General features: G+C 36.8%; 1 protein-coding gene across 4 annotated transcripts in view; it reads left to right on the forward strand.

Moving 5' to 3' along the window:
* The window catches only part of ARHGAP15 (Rho GTPase activating protein 15), a 331,391-nt gene that overhangs the window by 190,052 nt on the left and 121,043 nt on the right, over positions 1-20,296 (forward strand). For all 4 annotated transcript variants that reach the window (XM_082312214.1, XM_082312216.1, XM_082312215.1 and 1 more), the window contains 2 exons: positions 3,687-3,809; positions 12,892-12,990. In XM_082312214.1, the coding sequence (XP_082168340.1) occupies positions 3,687-3,809; positions 12,892-12,990 (222 nt within the window). The remainder of the gene's footprint in view (positions 1-3,686; positions 3,810-12,891; positions 12,991-20,296) is intronic.

A 20,296-nucleotide genomic window follows, 5' to 3' on the forward strand; every position in this document is an offset into this window, starting at 1 on the left:
GTTTTTTCTTCGTGCATTTGTTTCAGAGAGTTTAGTCTATAGTTATCCTTTCTAATTCAGCTGATGTTATTACAGTGCTATCCAACATTAAGGCCCAAAGATGTGTTCTTTCTTTTATGCCTAATGATGTGTTTATACTATTTTCTTTTTGTACCCAATCTGTATTACACTTCCCTAAGGTGATAAGCTGTTGTGGTTTAATATAGCTTAATTCTAGAGCAAATTATCTGAGGAAAAGATCTTGCCTTTTTTTTCATGTGTCCATTGATACCTTCCCCACCTGTGGAATAAACAGAGACCTAATAAAGCAACAAAAGTCATCAGAAATGCTTTTCTAGATCTGAGGGTCCAGCTTTATTTCCAGCCAAATGTGAAAGTCAGCCAGTATTCAGGTTGTTTTTGCTGCTGGATTGAAGTGTCCTTGCAGCCACTTGCACCAGCGGAAGAAATTCAACATTATATTGACCTCTGTTGAGTTCCCCTCTCCATGTACTGTAAAAGGCCCTGGCCCAACAAGAGCAAGCATGTGTTTCCTTTTTCTGTCTCAGAAGCTCTTAGTGCAATATAAGAAATACTTAGTTGAAGAGTCTGTGCAAAGGGAGGGGCATTATCCTTCTGCTCTGTGTTAGTTTTGAAGCATTTATGTAGATATGTCAATGTATCTTCAGAAACTGAAGATACGAGTTTGTTCAGTAAAATGAATCAAATGGTACACCTATGCAGTTTATGCCAGGCAACATACAGTAGAACAAGCAGTAGATTTTATTTGCTATTATTTTATACTTAGATCCTTAAGTGTCCTATTTCACTTCCATGTGGAACTGCTTTCCACTTTTTTATGTTGTTTGACATTTGCCAGCTCTCTTTCATAGAGAATTTTTCTGGCCAAATCCCGAACCTGAAATTTAAAAAGGAAGGTACTCCAAAAAATATTTATTGTGGTTTTTGAGCTTTATAAGTACTATTTTTTTCTCTTGGAAGTAACATTTGGTCCTCTTTGTATTTCCAAATATAATAGCAAAGTCATTTTAATGTAGGGATATCGCGAGAAGAATGGTTTGGCAAGAGAAGGAATATTTCTAAATGAGATCCCAACAAGAATATTTCTGGCTAAGCTTGGCTTTGGAACATGCTATCTAAACCCTTGAATTTCTGGGAGACTTGGAGTTTCCCTCTGGTGACTCACACATGTTTAATAGAATAAAATAAGAAATTAATCTAAATTAGCTTTGCTGCTGTTTTTAACTATGTGCTATACAGTTCAACATAGAACATACAAAAGCATCCATGACAATAATTATTCTTACCTCTAGATATAGTTTTCATATCATAATTGCTGTTTCAGGTATAAAACTTCCAGCTGGGTTAATGCATCTTTCTACACAGAGGGATCTTTACCTGCTGTTAAGCCATAGATCCCCTATCCTATCATTCACAGTATGACCACATTCACTTCAGTTAAAATATCTTAACAAATCTGGTGTATACTTAGAGCTAAGCATGTAGTTCAAGTGGGCATAAAAAGCTTCAGAGTCCCGCAGAATGAGAAATGTGGCAGGCATCTTAAGTGACTTAAGAGATGTTTTCGCTCCTGCATCATTTGCACTGGGGAAGCTTCACTGCAAGTCAGGAAAAAAGCAAACCTAAATATGAATCGCTATAGGCAGAATGACCCCAAGCAACAAGAGAGTCCCCAAACGAAATACAATTCACTTCACTCTTTCAAAGTACCGTTAAGATGCAGAATTAGAAACATCCATTTGTTGTTCTTTTTATAGCACAGCCAAGTGACTTGGAATTTTAGCTTGTCCCTGCCAAGGATTGCTCAATTTCGAACAAAAAGTCCTCCACTATAACGTTAAAAAAGCACCAACCATCAACCATCAATTGAATGCTAATCTTTATATTCTATGATACATCACTCCAAGAATGCTACCATTAAAAAATGTGAATTCTATTTTTCATAAGTGATGGATTATTGTACCAAGCTGTGTATTTTCCAGTAAAGTGTCCTTTTATTTGTCCTGTGTGATTACTAGTTTGTGGAAGTATGTGTGGGGTCATTTTAGTGCTGTGGGAAAATGGAGCACTCTTCTGTTAAAATCAGTAGTGAAATCAGGAGCAAACTATGCTCTGATCATCGTAGGCATGTGTTTAAATATTGCTTTCCTTAATTGGCTATGTTCTATTTACTTAAAATGAACAATTTGGCAAGTTTTTCTCCCTTGACAACAGCAAAGCATAAACCATTTTATAAGTTTGGCTGTTAAAATCAGATTTGTAATGTAAACCACAATATTCCAGGGTTGTTACTGTTGCTTAACCGGTTATTTTAGCTTGCTATTGTTGTATAATTTTGCACCTTTAAATATTCTGGTGCCGCTTATAACTTATGCAAAACTTCTTGCTACAAAATAGCCCAATAATATTGATGATAATTTTCTTTTTGCTCTCCCTCTCTTCCCCTGGTTTCCTTATATGCAGATCACTGCATTACAGGGGAGATTCCATCTGGTTGGGGAGATTATGAAGCACCTCTGTAACTGCAGCTAAACTGTCCAGGGTACTATTTAGAAATTCTGTCAGAGGGACAACGGACCAACTCCTGCAAGTTCAACTTGTGGAGAATATTGTGTTTTGGGGGATTGATTGATTGATTGATTTTCAAGAGAAGATGGAAAGCTATTCTTTCCTCAAAAAGCAGAAGCCACCCCTCTCTCAGCTGGAGGTCCTTGCCAGGGAAAGCTGTACAGCTCTGGCTGTGCCGTTTTCCGGCTCAGCATGTGGGTGAGAGAGCCCAGGACACAGGATAAGGGTTATTCAAGGGTGGTGAGGCTCAGGTGATTTGTTAGAAAACTTCAAAAACCTGTGTGTTCAGGGAAACCTTCGGAGAAGGTCTTCCCATGGCATCACTGCTGCTTCTGTAGCATCCAGCCTTCAGTGCTGAGTTTCTCCTTCTTACTAATACTGCCTATTTTGATAGTTGTGATGGTGCCCTGTAAGCACCTCAGCAGAGAAAAAGTTAAATTTATGCCTTTGAAACTTCCTCCAGGGGATTTTCTGCAGCTGGGTTCTATGTCTTTTTGACACAGAGCAGGAATAAATTGAGCTCAAAATGTTTCTCAGTTTGGTAAATGCCTAAATATAATAAAATATAATCATTAGGATGGGAATACTTTTCTTTCCATAAATTAATGCATCTTGCACACATTTCATGGCATATAGCCATGTTTTCTATAACTGCATTAAATATATATATAACGCTTAATCCATCTTGGCAAGAGAAGTCAGTCCTTCACTAGTGGTGTAACCATCCGTCCTTTCTCATAACAAGTAGTATATAGCTAACAGTGCATAGCACACTTTGAGTCCAGAGTTGTAGTTGAAAAATCATCTATGTGAAACTTGTGGGATTCGTGAACATTTCATGAGTAAACTGGTCGCCATCCAAATACTTACGGGCAATAAATAATACAACTCTGTGAATAACCAGCAGAGTGAACTCATCATGTTTATTCACAAAAGTATTAATCAGATGTTTTGTACTATCCAACCAGCTACACGGCTGACCTACCGCATGATTTTACTAGGGCAGCTATAGCCATTATTTTCTAAGGATATTTGAGCAAACTACTATTAGTTTAAAAATACCATTTCACTGAGCTTTTTCTTTTGATTTCCTTTAGTTTTCAGACTGAACTACAGTGCCTCTGACACAAATGACAGAAACCGAGTTAAAAGCAGATTAAAGAAGTTCATCTCCCGAAGACCCTCCTTGAAAACATTGCAAGAAAAGGGACTTATTAAAGGTGTGTTTGGTCTTATATACTTTTTTGGACAAAAAGTAAAAATTCACAAATGAATTCAGTTAAATGAATAAGTGCATTGGACACATATTTCTTAGATATGGTTTTTTATGTAAAACTTACACTGCTGAACTGTAAAGAAAAAATCAATGTATGGTTACATCTATCTCTGTGCTATCTGACTACTGCTTCAGTTTTTCTGTTTTGGTGTGCATGTGGTAGAGCCCCTCCATTTAACACAGTCACTCACCATGCACATTGCAAATCAACATGCTGCACAACTCCATTTCTTTTTAAGAAAAGAATGTTGATATAGTTTATATTTTAGAATCCGAAATAGGAACTTCAGATGCTGTGCTGACTAATTTGTTTTCTAGGGTAGGCTGGAATACTTTCTGCTGTCTTCTCTCATTATTTTTCTAACTTGCTAACAAAATACATTTTTAACAATTTAAAGTACGTGCCAGGGAATAATAAATGCTTGGAATCTGTGATTTTTTCCTACTCCAATTTCTTGCTAAGTTGGTCAGCCATCACTTTCACATATCCTTAAAAAATTGTTTCTTTGATAAAATGTGTTTGTTAGTTTATCCAAGGAGTAAGCCTTTTGCTGAGAAGCTGGAAGTTAACTTGAAGGCAGTAGCATTCTGACCACTAATAATCAAGCAAAGCCATGTTTTCAAATATTGTCTGGAATAATGCTTTAAAAATTTACGCACTCCCAAATTATTATGTGTGAAACCCACAACTGCACACGCAAATTGACTAGAAAGAGGCATTTTGCCAGCAGCCCCTGTCAATCTCTGGAGTGTGAGTTTTCCAGTGGTGTGTCAAAAATGGCAAGGGGTGTTGCTAGTGTGTATTAAACTTGTCTGGCCTGAGCCAAGAGATTGACCCCAGCCAGCAAAAGCTAAAGCAGCCACAGGAGTTAAACACCAGCTGGGCCCATGTCTGAAGAGAAGGAGAAGATTTTATGAATTAAGTTCTTATGTTTTAGATAGATGCAGAAATGCTCGGTGCAATGTTGTTTACTGTAAGGAACTCTTCATTATATGAAATCATTATGTGCCTTAGTGATGGGCTCCTGCTTCTAAGCACCATAGAAACTTTAAAAAAATGCCATTTGTACATAAATATATGTGTGAGGTGTGCACACTCACACACCAAACTTTCAGGATCTGTCCTTACACATTCATAGTATCTGATTTCAATACATTGGAGGGTTTTGCCTCTTTGAAGTACTCTGTGGGTTGAGGGTGGGATTTGACTGCATCATATTAGTTTGTTTCAGTTATTACAGTAATAGAGGAGTAATTTATAGTCTTTTAATTTCTGGATTTAAGGGTTTGGGTTTTTTTAGTTTAATAAAGTGTGGCTGATGAATCTCCTGTGGTGTTACATAGGGATCAGATGTGATCCCTGCTAACAAATCCAGATTCATTAGCATAACTCAAATCCATCCTCTAATATATCTCTCTAGGAAAGCCAGATGCATTTGGTTTTGTCTACAGTTGCATTAAGATCTTGATTCATAAATATAGCTTGGTTCTACCTGGGATACTCTTCCATGGATAACGAAGTTGCATGATTTGTGACACAGTAATTCAGAATTGGTACCCGGCACAGTTTTATTACCAAACTAATGTTACCGTGAAGAAAACATGTTAGTTATCTACCATGAAGTTTCATTAGGATTAGGTTTTGGCCATGCAAATGAGGCAGGATTCGTTAGTACGGCTTAATTCCAATCTACGGTAAGTCTATGTGAAATGCTCATTTGATAAGGTTCCTTCATTGTCTTCACCAGAGTTTATCCCTTAATCTGTTAAAATGTTATGAAAATGCAGTTGCAGTGCTTATACAGAGACCACTTTTAAATGTTAATTTTTAGGCTCACATTAGAATATTTTTAAATCACAAAATGCAACCATCCAGATTAAAAATGAAAAGCTTGCCAAATTTTGTGTTATAGCATGCATCTATTTATTTTTCTAAGGTGACTTAAATGGTTGCAGAAACCTCTCAAAACTATTTATTTACTCGTTTCTTAAGGGAAAAAAATGTTAACCAATTTTTACAAGAAAAAATTCCTCCAGCTCTGAGAACATGCATACTAACTTTTATCCCGTAGGGAAATACTTCTGTCAGAATTGTAAATCCCTTAAAATAGGGGCTCGTAATAAAAGTGTGTCTAAAGCCTTGCAGGACATCTTGGTACCGAATTTCTGACAAAGAGCTGTTCTGTGCGCTAGTGAAGAATTGATATAAATATCTGTGAAGCGTGTGGTGTTAATTACTCCAATGCAGTGGCACTGTAGGTGCTGTGAAAACCTTCACTTTTCATCAAGTGCTATTCATACTTGCCAGGGGCACTATAAAGCTCTCAAATCTATATTGATTTTTTACATTGTATATCACATTGGAACCAAAACTCCAATAAATTCAACACGTAAATTATAGTCATGAGTAAATACATTTTAAGGTGGTAAGTTCACTTAAACACAGTTCTGTGGTCTGTTAGTCACTGATGTGTACACACTTGGCCAGAAGACTCGACACATTTCTCCACATTAACCAAATTTGGGAATACAGGCTTCAAAATTAAATAGCAGTTTGATCTCCTGGGGTACTTTGTTCTGCCAACACTGTTATCAGAAAATCTAGAAATTATGTGATTGTCATTTAACTCTTAACAAAACTTTGTTTATGTAGAATGTAGCAAATATCCATGTAGTAAATAAAGTAGGTAGTTAACAAATGAGAAGAAGAATAAGCAGGAGGATAATGATCAGACAAGGGAATGTAGCAGGCCAACATGTAAATGTTAGTCGCATGTTGATCTGACAATGAAGACGCAACGATGCTTTAGATGACAAAAAGTTATTTTTGTCAGCACTGTCCCATTTGCTTTCTAGTCCTCTGTGTAAAAGAAGCCAGAATGGGAACAGCACATTGGCTCCATGCATTGCGATGGGCTGGTGACTGGGGCTTCTCATGTTCCAGTGAGAGCTCTAATGAAGATCATCAGTCCTTCTCGTTCCATCTCACTCATGCTTACACAAAACATCTTTGGTCTAGAAACATTTTGAACTGTTTTTGAGATGATGTGTAATACAGAATTTTTGCGTAATGTGTATGTGTCTGTATGCACACGTTCATATATATCCACACATGCAGACAAACCTAGAAACAGTAAATAAGAAGCATGTTCCATGTCTGCCATTTTAACAGTGTTATTTCAAAAATAACTTTGCTCAAATTTATATGCTAGGGCAGGGGTCCTCAGTTCCTCGGGATTGAAATATTCTCAGAATTTACAGAATCTGCACTAATATGCTAGAAAAATAATATATAAATCTTCTCTTTTAAAACTAGTTTATAGTCTATAATTGAACTTTGATCTTTATGTTTGAGCTTTGTCATGATTTAATATTACCCAAAATGAATTGCCAACCTTCAACTTGAGATTGGCCTGCTAACTTCCTGATTTCTGAGCCTTTCTAATCCACCAAAAAAAAAAAAAAACACCTTCTGCAAAACAGTGATTTTAAAGCTATGGTGGTTGTGTTGGTAATAGACTATCACAAAATACACTTTCAGTAAATGGTAAAAAAGCAGGAGTAACAACTTAACATAAATGACACTGTGGGAAATGAGGAAAACGCAGCTATGCGGCTGGCAAGAAATTAATGTAGGTTTTTAGGGGATGGATTTTTTTTCACCAAAAGCTAGACACTGAAGAAAATTCATTGAATTTATTTTGTAAGTTAAGTTAAGGCAAAAACCAAAACAGCATAAAAATTGGAATGATTACAACTGTTTCAAGATGAAAATAAAAGCCCCTCAATTGCTAGTGAAAGGAACTAGCTGTGATTTGGCTTGATAGCCTGTAGAACAGGGCTCAGCATATGTTGGTGGTTGTGCAGATAGCAGCACAGAGATCACCAACCATTTTTTTCCAGACAAGGGAAAACGCTTTTATTGTCTCATATGTCTCAATGGACCTTGGAGTAGTTCAATGTAACGAGTGTAATACTCATGAGAAGTCCAAAAGAGTAGATTAACATCTACCTTTGGTGTGTTCTGTAATTCTTCTGGGTTATGCAGGAATTTAGCAAGTGATCTGGTGCCCACAATAACTTAGAGAAAGTTAGGAAATGTTTCCTTTGACTTGCAGGGACAGTGGGTCACAAGGGTATTTCTTTCTTTCTTTCTTTCTTTGACCACTACATGGACATTTGGAAGTACGTTTCCCAAACCCTGTGGATGGCCAAACACTGGATAAAGTGATTTTTTTCCTTTCACATGATGGTCAGAAATAATCCAGATAATTTTAACATATCTCATGTTTGGAGACCTGTTTTGAGGAGTACAGCAGACTCACTCTCTTTAAACTCAAATGAGCTCTTGTCCCCAGTAAAACACCATCATTTCTTAAAAGAGGCCAGTGTCTGCAGTACTGTCTATTTTCCTTTTTTCTGAGAATACGAAACAAATCTGGTAGCTCATATGCCACTTAATAGTAACTGTTCACAAATGTAATTTTTTTAAAATTGATGACCACCACAGATCAACGATATATAGTAAATCTCCAAGTTAAAAGGACTGGCAAGACTCCCAGCTAGCATAAATCAGGGGAGCTCCGTTGACAACCTCACTGACTTCAGTCAGCTGAGGACCTGGCCCACTTATTGTAAAAGCGTTGTGGCATTATTTGGAGCCCAGTCTGGGATCAGCATCATTTTAATGTCTGACTTAATATATCTGACTCTACTGAGTGAGCAGCTAGAAGAAGTCACCTTTCAGAACATGTCCCTTTCCAACCTCATCCCTTCCCCCTCCAAAAAATTCGCTGCTATGGTGCCTACTGTTCTGTCCCTCTCCCTGTACATTCCTCTTTTATTTTGCCTTTTGGTTCTCTTTCCCCCTTTTGCCTCCCAACATTCAAACAGATACAAAGAAAACAAACAACTTAGATGTTGATGCAAAGCTATGGCAGTCCAGCAGTTCAAATCCAGATGTAGCAGAGTTAACTCTGCTCCTGAAAGGCACTGAATTACATAGATGCAATTCACTTTTCTAAAAACCTGGGCATTACACCATTACACCTTTTCCTCTTGTGTCAGAATTTGAGCTTCTCCCCGAGAAATGGGAATATTAGCCATGCCCTTCCCTGTTTTTTTAATAAAAAACACTGAAGTACGAGTTCCTTCCAAGTGTGGCCACATCTCATCCATGTACACCAAAAACAGTTAAACAATGACATTCTCAGTGAGGATGTGGCTTTAGTGATTTTGTTTTAATTGTTTCTTTTCCAGAAGTATTGTCTCCCATAGACTAGATTTCTGCAGCTCAGATTTAGTGGCTTTGCTGCAGCCTGCGACAGCTACTCAGAAAAAGTAGCTCTGTCAGGCTCAGGGAAAACTTGAAGCTCACCAGGACGAGCAATTCATTGCAGCTGTAATCACCATTTTATTTTATACAACTTGCGAATGTCCATTCCCTCCTCTTCTGGTGTCTCATTTTATATCCATGTGCAAAGCTGTCACACACCCCACCATCTTAAATAGAAAGTTTAATGCGCAGCTATCAGGGATGTGTAATGTAAACCATACCACCAAAGATATTATGAATATATTGCTCTTCTTAAAAATGCTTGTTGGTTTTTCATACTACAGTATTGACTAACTGTCTGTGTTTGATGTATGGTTTACCAGCCTGATGTAGACTTATGGTTAGAGCTTAACTTGTTAGTTCTGCTTTTGCAGCCAATTCAGAATAACTACAGATGCCCCAAGATATTAAAATTGACTGCTCAAATGGACTCAGTGTGGGAGTTTCATTGGTTTTAAATTGATAACAGCTGAAAGAGTGAATGATTAAAGCTGTATATGGGCATAGTATGCAGCTCCTTTGTACAAGCTCTTGTGAACAGAATCCACTGTATGGGAATTGCCTTTGTTCTAATAAAAGATATTTCTGAACAATTGTTAGTTTAAATTTTTAAATGATGAAACAAGAGCATTTCAGGAGCCTATAGAGGAAATAATTCCTGAGAAACTGGAATAACTCTGAGAAGACAAAGTGGATTTCTATTCAGAGGGGAGCATTTAAAGTTAAGTAGCATTCCATAAGGTGGTAATTGTGTCTGTTTCCCAGGCATTTGAGTTAAATAAGCTGGATAGGAAACATAAACTGTCATAAGAGGAGGTTAGCAGTGTTGTGTACATCTTTTTTTTTTTCAAGTCATAAAAAATAATGTTTTGAAGGGCCTTATCACAAATAAATCAAACAAAGGCTTTTTTGCATCTCTTATCCCTTTGGGAGCAGTTCTTTTTTTAAAAAAAAAATCTCCTGGATAATTTCCCCTTAAACTAGTTCTAAAATATATATACACACCTATAAAAGAATAAGAAAATAATATTTTCGTCTTAGTTACACATAAATCTAGTTTACAAAAGTTAGTAATTTGCCATTCCTATCATTCCTTGTTTTCAAAATACTGCACAAACAAATCTTAACTGAGTTTTCCTCAACTATCCCTGTGACCTCTAAGAGTGTAAATATGGCATTGTAACTACTGCCATTCCCATGTTTATGTACAGAAACAGATCCAGCAAAAAATCAATTGACTAGAGAGAATCATGGAGTTTGCGGTTCAGGAGTACCCAGAATTCAGAGTATTTGGATGACTCATGAGACCATGTACTTATAAATACTCATGAATTTCTAGAAGGGGAAAAAAAATCCAAAGCAATTTTCTGTCATTGTTTTACTATAGTCTCTTTTGATGCCCAGCAACTATTAATGCTGATTTGCTGCCCCTTCCATTCAAGACAAAAATCCTGAGTGCCTATTTTCTAAAAAAGAGGTGTTTTAAAGCTTAACTGCAGGATGCAGAATGTGACTATATCCATATACCGAAAGGTACAGAAAATGAGGTTAAACATTTTGCTGAAGATACAGAATCTGCCCCCAGAAAAGAAGTAATGGACTATGTGAGAATTGCAAAACAGTTTCTGGCTTTTTCAAAATTTCCTTCTAGGAATGCCAACTATTCTGTATTTGTACTGGGGATTGAAAGTGTAACTGCAAAATAATCCTGGAAGTTGGTTATAAAGTGGTTATAACAGAGAAGGGAAGCTGCTGAACAGCCATGCATTAATTTTGTTTCCATTCTTCATGTATTGCCATCTCAGCACAGTGCAGTTCTTTGCCTGTTTTGCTTCTGAAATTGTTTACAAGTGTCTTTGTCCACCAAATAAGATATGTTTTTACTTCTTTTTAACATAATTCACATTGGAGACCATTCCATATTATGCAAAGAATTTGACAGGTCTTTGCTAAAATTTTAAAAAACAATTAAGATGTCAAAAGAGGAAGTGCTAGTACATTTTAATCATAAATCTCTGTATATATAATTACCACTGAAGGCAGCTATAAATGTTTTATGAAGAAAATGTAACCAGACTGTGCTTTGTCAGAAACATAACCCCAAAACATGTAACAGACTGTTCGCTAATGCTTAACGCCACACATGCACACAACCTTCTTCAGTGTAGTTCTGTGAACCCAGTCCTCCATCCCTTCTGCAGCCGAAACTCCGACTAACTTAAATTCAGGGTTTGATGTACTCTACCAGAATGCAGATCACGTGCATTGAGAGGTGCTGGAATAAACTTCCCTGATACATATCAAGAAGTCCAAGCCATCCCATGCACCCCACCTTGTTTCCCTGATTGTTCCCTACTATTGGGAAAGAAAAGGCAATCGAGTTGCTCTTGAAATGTAAGCTTAGTATAGTAGTGATTAATTAGAGGAAAGTGAAGCTCCTTGCAAAGCAGAAAATAAACAAATGGCTTTTGGCCTGTTAGTGAGAAAAAGATGCGCTGCTCGGAGGAAGAAGCACTCAAACTGATTATGGTGGAAGATGGTGGGACTGACTATGGAGGAAATGTCCCATGCCATGGGAGCTGTAAAGGCCAGCAGGAGCTCCTGCTGTTCTGTAAATGAGCGTGCTTGTTGGGTTTGCTGTGCAGAGCCCAGGCTTGTGTTAGCACCCATCAGCCATCAATACAAAAATTTTCAAAGCCTCTACGCAATTTCCAAAATGTAGTGCTCTGTTGAAATGCTATATGGAGACTGTCTCTTTGGATAAATGATAATAGTACACTCCTATTGTTTGAGCATTTAACTGGCTCCTATTGAGTAGTTTCTCTCATCTATTTGATTCATTTTGATTCTAGCTGACAACATCCCCACTACTGATTGCTCTTTTCATAATTTCTCAAACATATAGAGTGGGAAAGAGGTGGAGGAAGCTAATTAGTAATCTGAGGAACTTAACACGCTTATACAAACATGTTTTAAGATCAACATTCAAAGCTGATCAAAACTTTGAAATCGTAAAACTCAAAAAGTAGCATTATCTAATTAAATCCTTATTAATCAAGGAAACAACACAAATCACAAATTAAAATCGGTGTAAGATATGCAAACCTCATCAAAAGACATCTAGCACCTTTTTAAACAGGTAATTTGATGACAAAAAACCTCCTGTAAGATGAGATGAAGTTGTACTAAGTCCTAATGATGCAAAGTAATGAAGCCCTTGCACCCTTATGGTGCTTTATGACAAGAGTGAAACTCGGTATGCATGGACGAGACAGGCTACCTGACAATATGATTTTCAAGGTTGGACCATCAGTTAATATCACGCAGGATTTTGGATTCAACAAGATATTGACCTGTATCTCTAGAGTTGCCTTCCCTTTTTTTTTATGGCAGGTCCAAGCAAACTCCAGAGACCTCCAAGCCTTAGAAAGGTCAAGGTCACGGTGTAAATGGCAATTGAAACTTGAACCCAGGGGGAAGTATCCAAGTGCTATGGGCAGCAGATATTAAGAGATTTGGTTTTGTGGCAGAAGCTAATGACCACTAGGACTCAAAAACCGATTTGTTTCCAACTTTGTCTGTCTGTCTTCTATAGCTGAGTTTTTAATTAATATGCAGGCTCAGAAGAGAGAAAAATGCCACTAGTAATAATACGCCTTAATGTATTTTCCTTTTTTTTTTCCAAACGTAGATCAAATTTTTGGCTCCCATTTGCACTTGGTTTGTGAGCATGAGAAATCTACAGTCCCCCAGTTTGTAAGACTGTGTATAAAAGCTGTTGAAAAAAGAGGTGAGTACCTTAATATTTAACACAATTTTTTTTCTCTATTAGTGATCAAAACTTTAACCTTGTAACTCTGCTCGAATTGCCAGGGTAGGCCAGCAGCTCAGTTTATAATATAGTTATGAACTGAACTATATCACATTCTGTATCTTCATTTTCTTTATATGATAAGACACTAATAGAACCCATTCATGCTGATTATTCCTTATATTTTGTTTGACATGTTGTTGTTTTAGTCTTTCTCTGGGTAAGGAAATGCTAAACATCAATAAAATGTCAGTAACTTTTATTCTGAAGTCTCTGGTGAACATAATGTCAATACTTTTTCCTAAGTCCTGAATTGTATTCAACCAAATTAAATGTTATTCTAGTGTGACCATATTTTTTTTAATGTATGCAGGTGTCTAATTTTTACAGTTATCTTAAAAAGCCATAATATTGTAAGAATATTGGAATGAGTATTCATCCTCATTAAAAGTTTTGATTAATTTAATAAGAAGAATTTTCGTGGTATAAAAAGATGTGCTTAACACTGTTGCCTGCCTTCCTTTCTTCAGAGTGTATCTTCTCTCATTGAAGGTCATTTTCTTTGGAAGGTACATGCGGTAGATGCAGAATCTTAAAATGTATTGTATAAAAATGTGAGGCTTCATCACCATCTGTTACAAGTTTACAACTTGTTCCAGGGATCTGGGGAAACATATATCTGGCAAAAGATAGAAAATTTATTTTCAGAATAAGGCTGGGTGAACCCATTGTCACTGCCATATACTGGAGTCTCAGAATAAGAGAACCAATGAAAAATAAAAAGATACTTAGACCGTTAACCACAAAGGAAAAAGCTATTTTAATTCCATCATTGTTACCTGGTTTTATAGTGAAAGGTGCAATAAAACTACCCTGGAGTTTCAAACTCTGGGAAATTCATGCTTTAACTATACAGCAAAGAGAGCACTGGGATATTATTATTCCCAGAATGATTGGCAGGAAGTCAGAGACTAACAAACTGGAGATCGTTCGGTAGGGGGAGATAGTAGCATTGGTTTTTTGGAGGAAGGCTGGAGGCTGGATAAAGAAAGAGACAAAGAAAGGGCAGAAATGTGTGAAGTGGCTATTAATAGAGGAGGAATTGTGAGGAGAAATTCAGAACATGAAAAGGAAAAGCAGAGATTAGATTATAAAAATGCCACGCCATGCAGAATATGTCTAATTGTTCGGTTATGATCTCAGCACAGGTTCTCCAAAAGACGCGCTAGATATTTCATAGATGTTTTCTGGTATCTGACCACTCCTCCAGGAGAAGTGAGGCCAGACATCTCTGCACTGCTGAACTGTAATAGAAAAATCCAAGAAACCTAATTAGATGTTTATTGTCTGTGTGTTTATCAGAGAACTGTTCACGGAAGAAAATGAAAATATCACTGTTTCTTCAAAGGAATTCATCCTTTGGAGTATTGCATTATTGTTCTTGTGTTTCCTTCAAACTTGCTGTGACTTAGAGAAGTCTATCCCTTTTAGTTAGTCTATATGTAAATAAAAGCTAATCATATGGCATGAGATAAAAATTTCATTTTATCACTATATTTATGAGTTTATATTTGATATACAGTTTTTTTCTATTATCATTTTCTTGGATTAAGATGCTTGCATTTACTCACATTCTATTTACTCAAAGTGTTGTTTTTACTAAGTTCTGGCATAAACTATCTCAGGACAGCAGTAATTTATGTGAAGCTAAGTCCAATGTTTATGCAAGCTTCTGATGACATTTTATACCGGGGTTGGTATTAGGAAGCAGTATGTGGAGGTGCCAAGTCTCCCGGCATGGCTGAGACTCAACAGATCTGAAGCCCTCCTCTTAATGGCCAGATATGCCTCCAGCCAAGATACTCAACTGCAGAGTCATGGGAAATACTTATGTACCAATTATGGGAAAGGCACATTTAATGAAAACTGTATGTTTACTTTCATAGTCTTAGTAAGATGGCCTAGATACTCAGTACAGCTGGCATATTGGCTGTTGTAGAAAAGCTTTTTTTCCTATTTAGAAAATATATCATCTACATACTGTAACTGTACCAAAAATGTTACTTGCGTGCTTCATTTAAGATAAAGGATTATTAGGAAAAAAGACCTTGGGAGACTAACCCTAAATGTTACTTACAAAACATTCATACTTTGCTGAACGGTTGTGTTCTTATTTATCAGTTCATGGATTTAATTATTATTTAGCTATTGAATTTCTATTTTTTTTTTTTTTTCAAAAAAACCATTATTTCTGTGCACAGAAAGGAAGTCTAGCAGTGGTCTGAATAAACCATATTAATTAGTACATTTTCCTGTGTAGATGGGGTTACATACAGTAGCTAACTGTAGTAATATTCTCCCACAGATTAAAAATGTAGAGGGTGTCATTAACTGTTGGCAAGATTTCCTATTTAGTTACACTATTTTTAAATGAATATCTACATTGAAATCAAAGGAATTATTCTGAAATTATTTTGCTGCAACTTAGATCAGATTTTGGTTATTTATCCCCTAGGCTACTGTTTGCTTATTCACCATTTCAGGACAGAGGTGCTTTATAAGGTTTAGTCTAAAAAGTCTCTAAAACATCTCACACCATAATGCATATTTATCTATCTGACAAGGATTCACTTGTTCAAGAGTGAATTCCGTTTTTCCAGCCTCTTTTGCTATTTGTAGTTATTGAAATAGGACTGGGAGGCAGAAGGTCTTTCTACATTTACTCAGACGCCTTGCAGAGATGGTAGTGGAGTTTAATAAAGAGAGTCAATAAAAATGTGCCCATTCTTGTAAACTTATAAAGGCAATTGTCACGTTAATTCTTTTTTTTTTTTTTTTTTAAGCAAGCTCAGGTTTTTTCTTCATTCTTCCTGTCTTATTTATTCATTCATAATTTTTGATGGACTTCTTGTCCCGAGAATTTAGCTATACAGACCTGTGCCACTGAAGTCAATAGTATCTAGGCAAAGAGCATTGCACCCTCGGTATCTAACGCAATATCCTATATAGAAAAAACTCCCATGTATATGATGTGACCTGGTGAAGATAAGAGAATAATTCTGAACCATGCAATGATAAGATTGAAGAAATACGGTGGCTACTTAAAGATTTCTAACATTTCTTAACTTGCTACTTTCTCAGGGACTTGGAGGGAAAGTTTATCATGGAACAGTGTATTCCTTGCTTTTTTCTGTGTAGTCTTTTACTTTGCCATCAACATCTGCCTTGGATGTACCTTGGGCTTTTCTGGGGCTATCATCTGTTGACTTGCCTTTATCAATCTGTATTCCACACTTTTTCTTCTCCCCAGAAAGTGTCAGATAGGTAGCCCCAACCCTGAGCTGAGCAGTGGAGCAGGGAAAGCCTGGGACAATCCTCCCAGTGTACTATAACTCACATGCTGAGCACTCCTGCCAAGGGTGGGGCCCATTGCAAGATTTTTGGTGTTTCTAGGCCAGATATTATTTCCAGTCATATCTTGAGTCGCCTATTTATTTTGTTATCCACGACCCTTTAAAAGTGCTGGCTGTTTTTTTGCATTTTTTTTTAAATATGTGAAAGGCATGAGTAGAACGCATTAAAAAAATAAAAATATCAGTCTCCATTGTACCTAAACAAAATGCCATCTAGTACTTCTCATAGTAAAGTTTTATCGTGTGAAAACAGTCTGATACTAAACTCTTTTCCAGGGATGATCATTTGTCTGTGTGTCTAATGACAGAGTAAATGAACACCCCGAGCAGTCAGTATCCTAAACCTATCGAGGATATCCAGTGTAGTTTAGGTTTTGTAAAGAAATACAGTACTAATGCTCCAGGGAAATATAATTTAACTTTCATCTCTCTTTTGAAACGTCCTTCATTTTCTCCCTCCATTCCCAAATCCAAGTTAGGGCTCTCAAACCAGCCTAAATGATTTGAAAAATGACACTGCAGGCAGCAAAGCTGATGATTACAGGTACCATTTCCATTCTAAACTGGACATTGCAGACATTGTTTTCTGTTGCTTTTCTTGGAGCACAGGATGCTCTGACAGGAATGATACACAAAATTACATATTTGATTCAATGCCTAAAAGCCACCCTGGGATCCATAACCTTGCTTAAAGATTTAAGAAAGACCTTTAGTCCACTTCTGAGAAGGTTCTTAGCTTAGAAAACTTTATCTTTCAACTTTACTTCTTAGCAGCTGTTATGTTTTTTTGCTGTCGTTTGTTTGACAGGATCCAGTTATAGGTTCCGATGTCTGTTTAAAGAAACAGGGAGGTTGTTGGCTTTAAAATTCCCTTACTGCTTGTGTGTTCAACATTTTCCCAGGCTTTTCTACATAGTTTGCCAAGTAAAGGGACTGACCTTTTGTAGCAAACACTTTTTCATTTCTAAATGCTCACTTTGATTTTTGTCCCATTTTATGCTCATTCCAAACTGTTTACAACCCACTAAAAATGACTGTGAATTATATGTTTGTGTAATGGATTCCTTTTGTGGTCGGAGTGGAATGTTTACTTTGAACAATTAGTTATCTTTGGGCAGATTATAGTGACCTGAAAAAAGAATGACTAAAATTATTATAGTACCTTAACTATTTCCTTTTGTTATCTTCTCTGTTTGTTCAGTGTATTATTTACTGGGTTTCGTTGCTCTGAGCCCCGGTGAACAAATCATGTTAAATAAGAGCAGTGACAAAAAATCCCTGAGCATAGGGCTCTTGGTTTGGGGGGCTGATCTGCTGGGGTAGGACCGCGTATGCTAGGGAGACTTCAGAAGTGACCATTAGGCTGGGTGCTCAATTTTAAGAAGACACAGTTTTGAGAGAAATTTTAAGTGCTTGCTCTCTGAAAATCAGATTTCTTAAAGGTGTCCAAAGTCTGACACCCCTAAGCACCTAAAATCAAGACTCAGTTTGACTTTATAACTCTGATTTGATTATGCATAGTATCATTGAAGAACTGCACATGCACACAGTCTCATACTGCAGAATATTCAGTGTTTAAGAAAGACAATGTCTTTATGGGCAAAGATAAAGTACCTTATGGGATGTAGTAAAGAAATACAGTCATCCCAATGAAGAGAAATGAAGATAAATATGGTATTTTAAACTACCTCACCTCCCAAATGCCATGCTGCCCTGTGACAGAAGGTTGTGTCCCTTTCATCAGTTTTATCTCTTAATCTAAAAGCTAAAGTGCAGCTAAAAGCACTTTAAAACCTATTTATAAAAAAAAAAAAAAAAAGGCAAAAGAAAGTGATATTTCATTACCTTCTAAATCATATACCGCTTAAAAGGTAGTCAGTATTCTGGTAGGAAGTTTACATAAAGGAGAGTTCACTTATCTTAAGGAGTTAAGGAAAGAGGAAATGAGTTTTAAAAATATGAAGTATTGTGAATGTATTTATATAGCTAGGAAAAAACGAGTTTTTAAAACTGCTTAATGCTATCTCATTTTCTAATGGAAAAAAACACTGCAGAAGAATTGAAAAAAAAAATCCCAAACACCTCCTAAAGCTGATGACTCCCATGCTGGAATCACTAACTTTGGTACGGTGTAGTTAGGAGATTATAGGAGCACGGTGAAGATGGCAGAAGACATGAGGCCTGTGCAGCCAAGATATGCATTAATAGCCACTAGATACAACCTCTAGCAGCTTATATCCCTATATGTATTGTAATCCTCCATATTATTAGACTTGTGTTCAGCAACTTGGTCCTCCAGGGTGTATTTAGCTTAAGCAATATTTTTTATGTACTTGGTTCTGAAAAATGCTTCAGTCCCATTCCTGAGGACCTGAAGAAGGCAGTTGGAAAGTACAGGGTAGTTTTGCCAGAGTATGCTCACCACCATATTTGAGCTTCCATTAAATGTACAGTGTTCCTGGGCTACTTCCCAGCACGATTAGACCAAACCCATCAGCCGGTGGCATAAATGATTTGTTCTGGCAAGGTTTCCTTGAGAAGAAGGGAAACCTCAGGAGACTGACCTATCCTGTGCACAGGGCAGTTTTATATTTCTGTCTGAGTGCAAGATTATTCTCCAACAGCACTTGGCCCCTGAATAACCACTGAAATGTGTTTTATTTGTGTTTTCTCTCTATCATATCTTTTAGAATATTTCTACCCTCAGAACAAGAAACTGTTCGTGAATAGCAGCTTGTTTCCTACAAGCTCATTCACTGATTTTCAGTACTTATTCTCCTCTGGAAAGGTATTTTCCAAACTTTTTTCCTTCTCCCAGGCCTACACATGCTTCCTTGCTTACTCTGATATAATTTTACATACTGTTTCCAGTGGCTTTAGAATTCAGTACCCTGAAAGTACAGAGATCATATTGCTCCACCAAATGATCTGAGCTCCCAGTTCTGCTAATTTTGTACTGTTCATTCTTTCCCACTTTGGGATAATCTATTATGCTTGGATCCAGGCACGCACTAAAAGCTAATACTTCCATGAAGAATGTGCAATTTGTACTGTTTAGCTTGTGATGAGATTCCTGAAGTCTTTTATGATTCTATCTCGTTCCAAAGAGGCTTCTGCTCCCAACTTTTATATGCACTGAATTTAAAAAAAAAAAAAAAAAAAAAAGGAAACAAAACAAACTGATAGGAAAAAAAATTACACACACACAAAAATATCCAGCAGTTCAGCAGATAAAGCCTTTTTCCAGGGAATTCTAGTGGGCTGCAGAAAACTGTTTCTGAGGGCATTGAACTATGTTTACTTTAAAGTAGCCAACAAGCATAAACTTAAACGTACAGATGAATGCAATATGAAACAACGAAGTTCTGAGAAAAGCCCTTGCAAGTTTGTGATTTAAAATGTTTTGGGCTTTCTTTTTTTTGTTGTTGGTTTTTTTTTGTTTTTTCCTTCTTTTGAGTAGAAATTAAGAGTGGTTGAATTTAGCGTAAACATACTGGCAAGCTTTCCTCAACCATTTCTATCTTCAGGCTCAGGCAATCCCGCTATAGCCACCTTTCTTAGAGTAAGAGCCAGTTAATAGCGTTGTGCAAGGTCCAAGTCAGAATTGGCTCTGAAGGGTATTCACTCTGGGGCCTCTGTGTCTGCTAGAAAGCCACATTCTGAGTTAGAAAAAAAAATAGCAAGAAGTGTCAACAGGAAACATCACGGAAGGGCATACAAGACAAATTAGAGAAAAGGAGACAACAGCAGGGAAAAAAAAAAAGAAAAAAAGCCATGCAATGACAATGCACAAAAGAGAGAATAAATATATGTTTTAAAAAATTGAAAGCAGAGATGGTAAGCTACTTAGAAGAAGAAAAAACCATAAAAAA

This window comes from Platalea leucorodia (genome assembly GCF_965183815.1).
Source record: "Platalea leucorodia genome assembly, chromosome: 5".
NCBI classification, from domain to species: Eukaryota; Metazoa; Chordata; class Aves; order Pelecaniformes; family Threskiornithidae; genus Platalea; species Platalea leucorodia.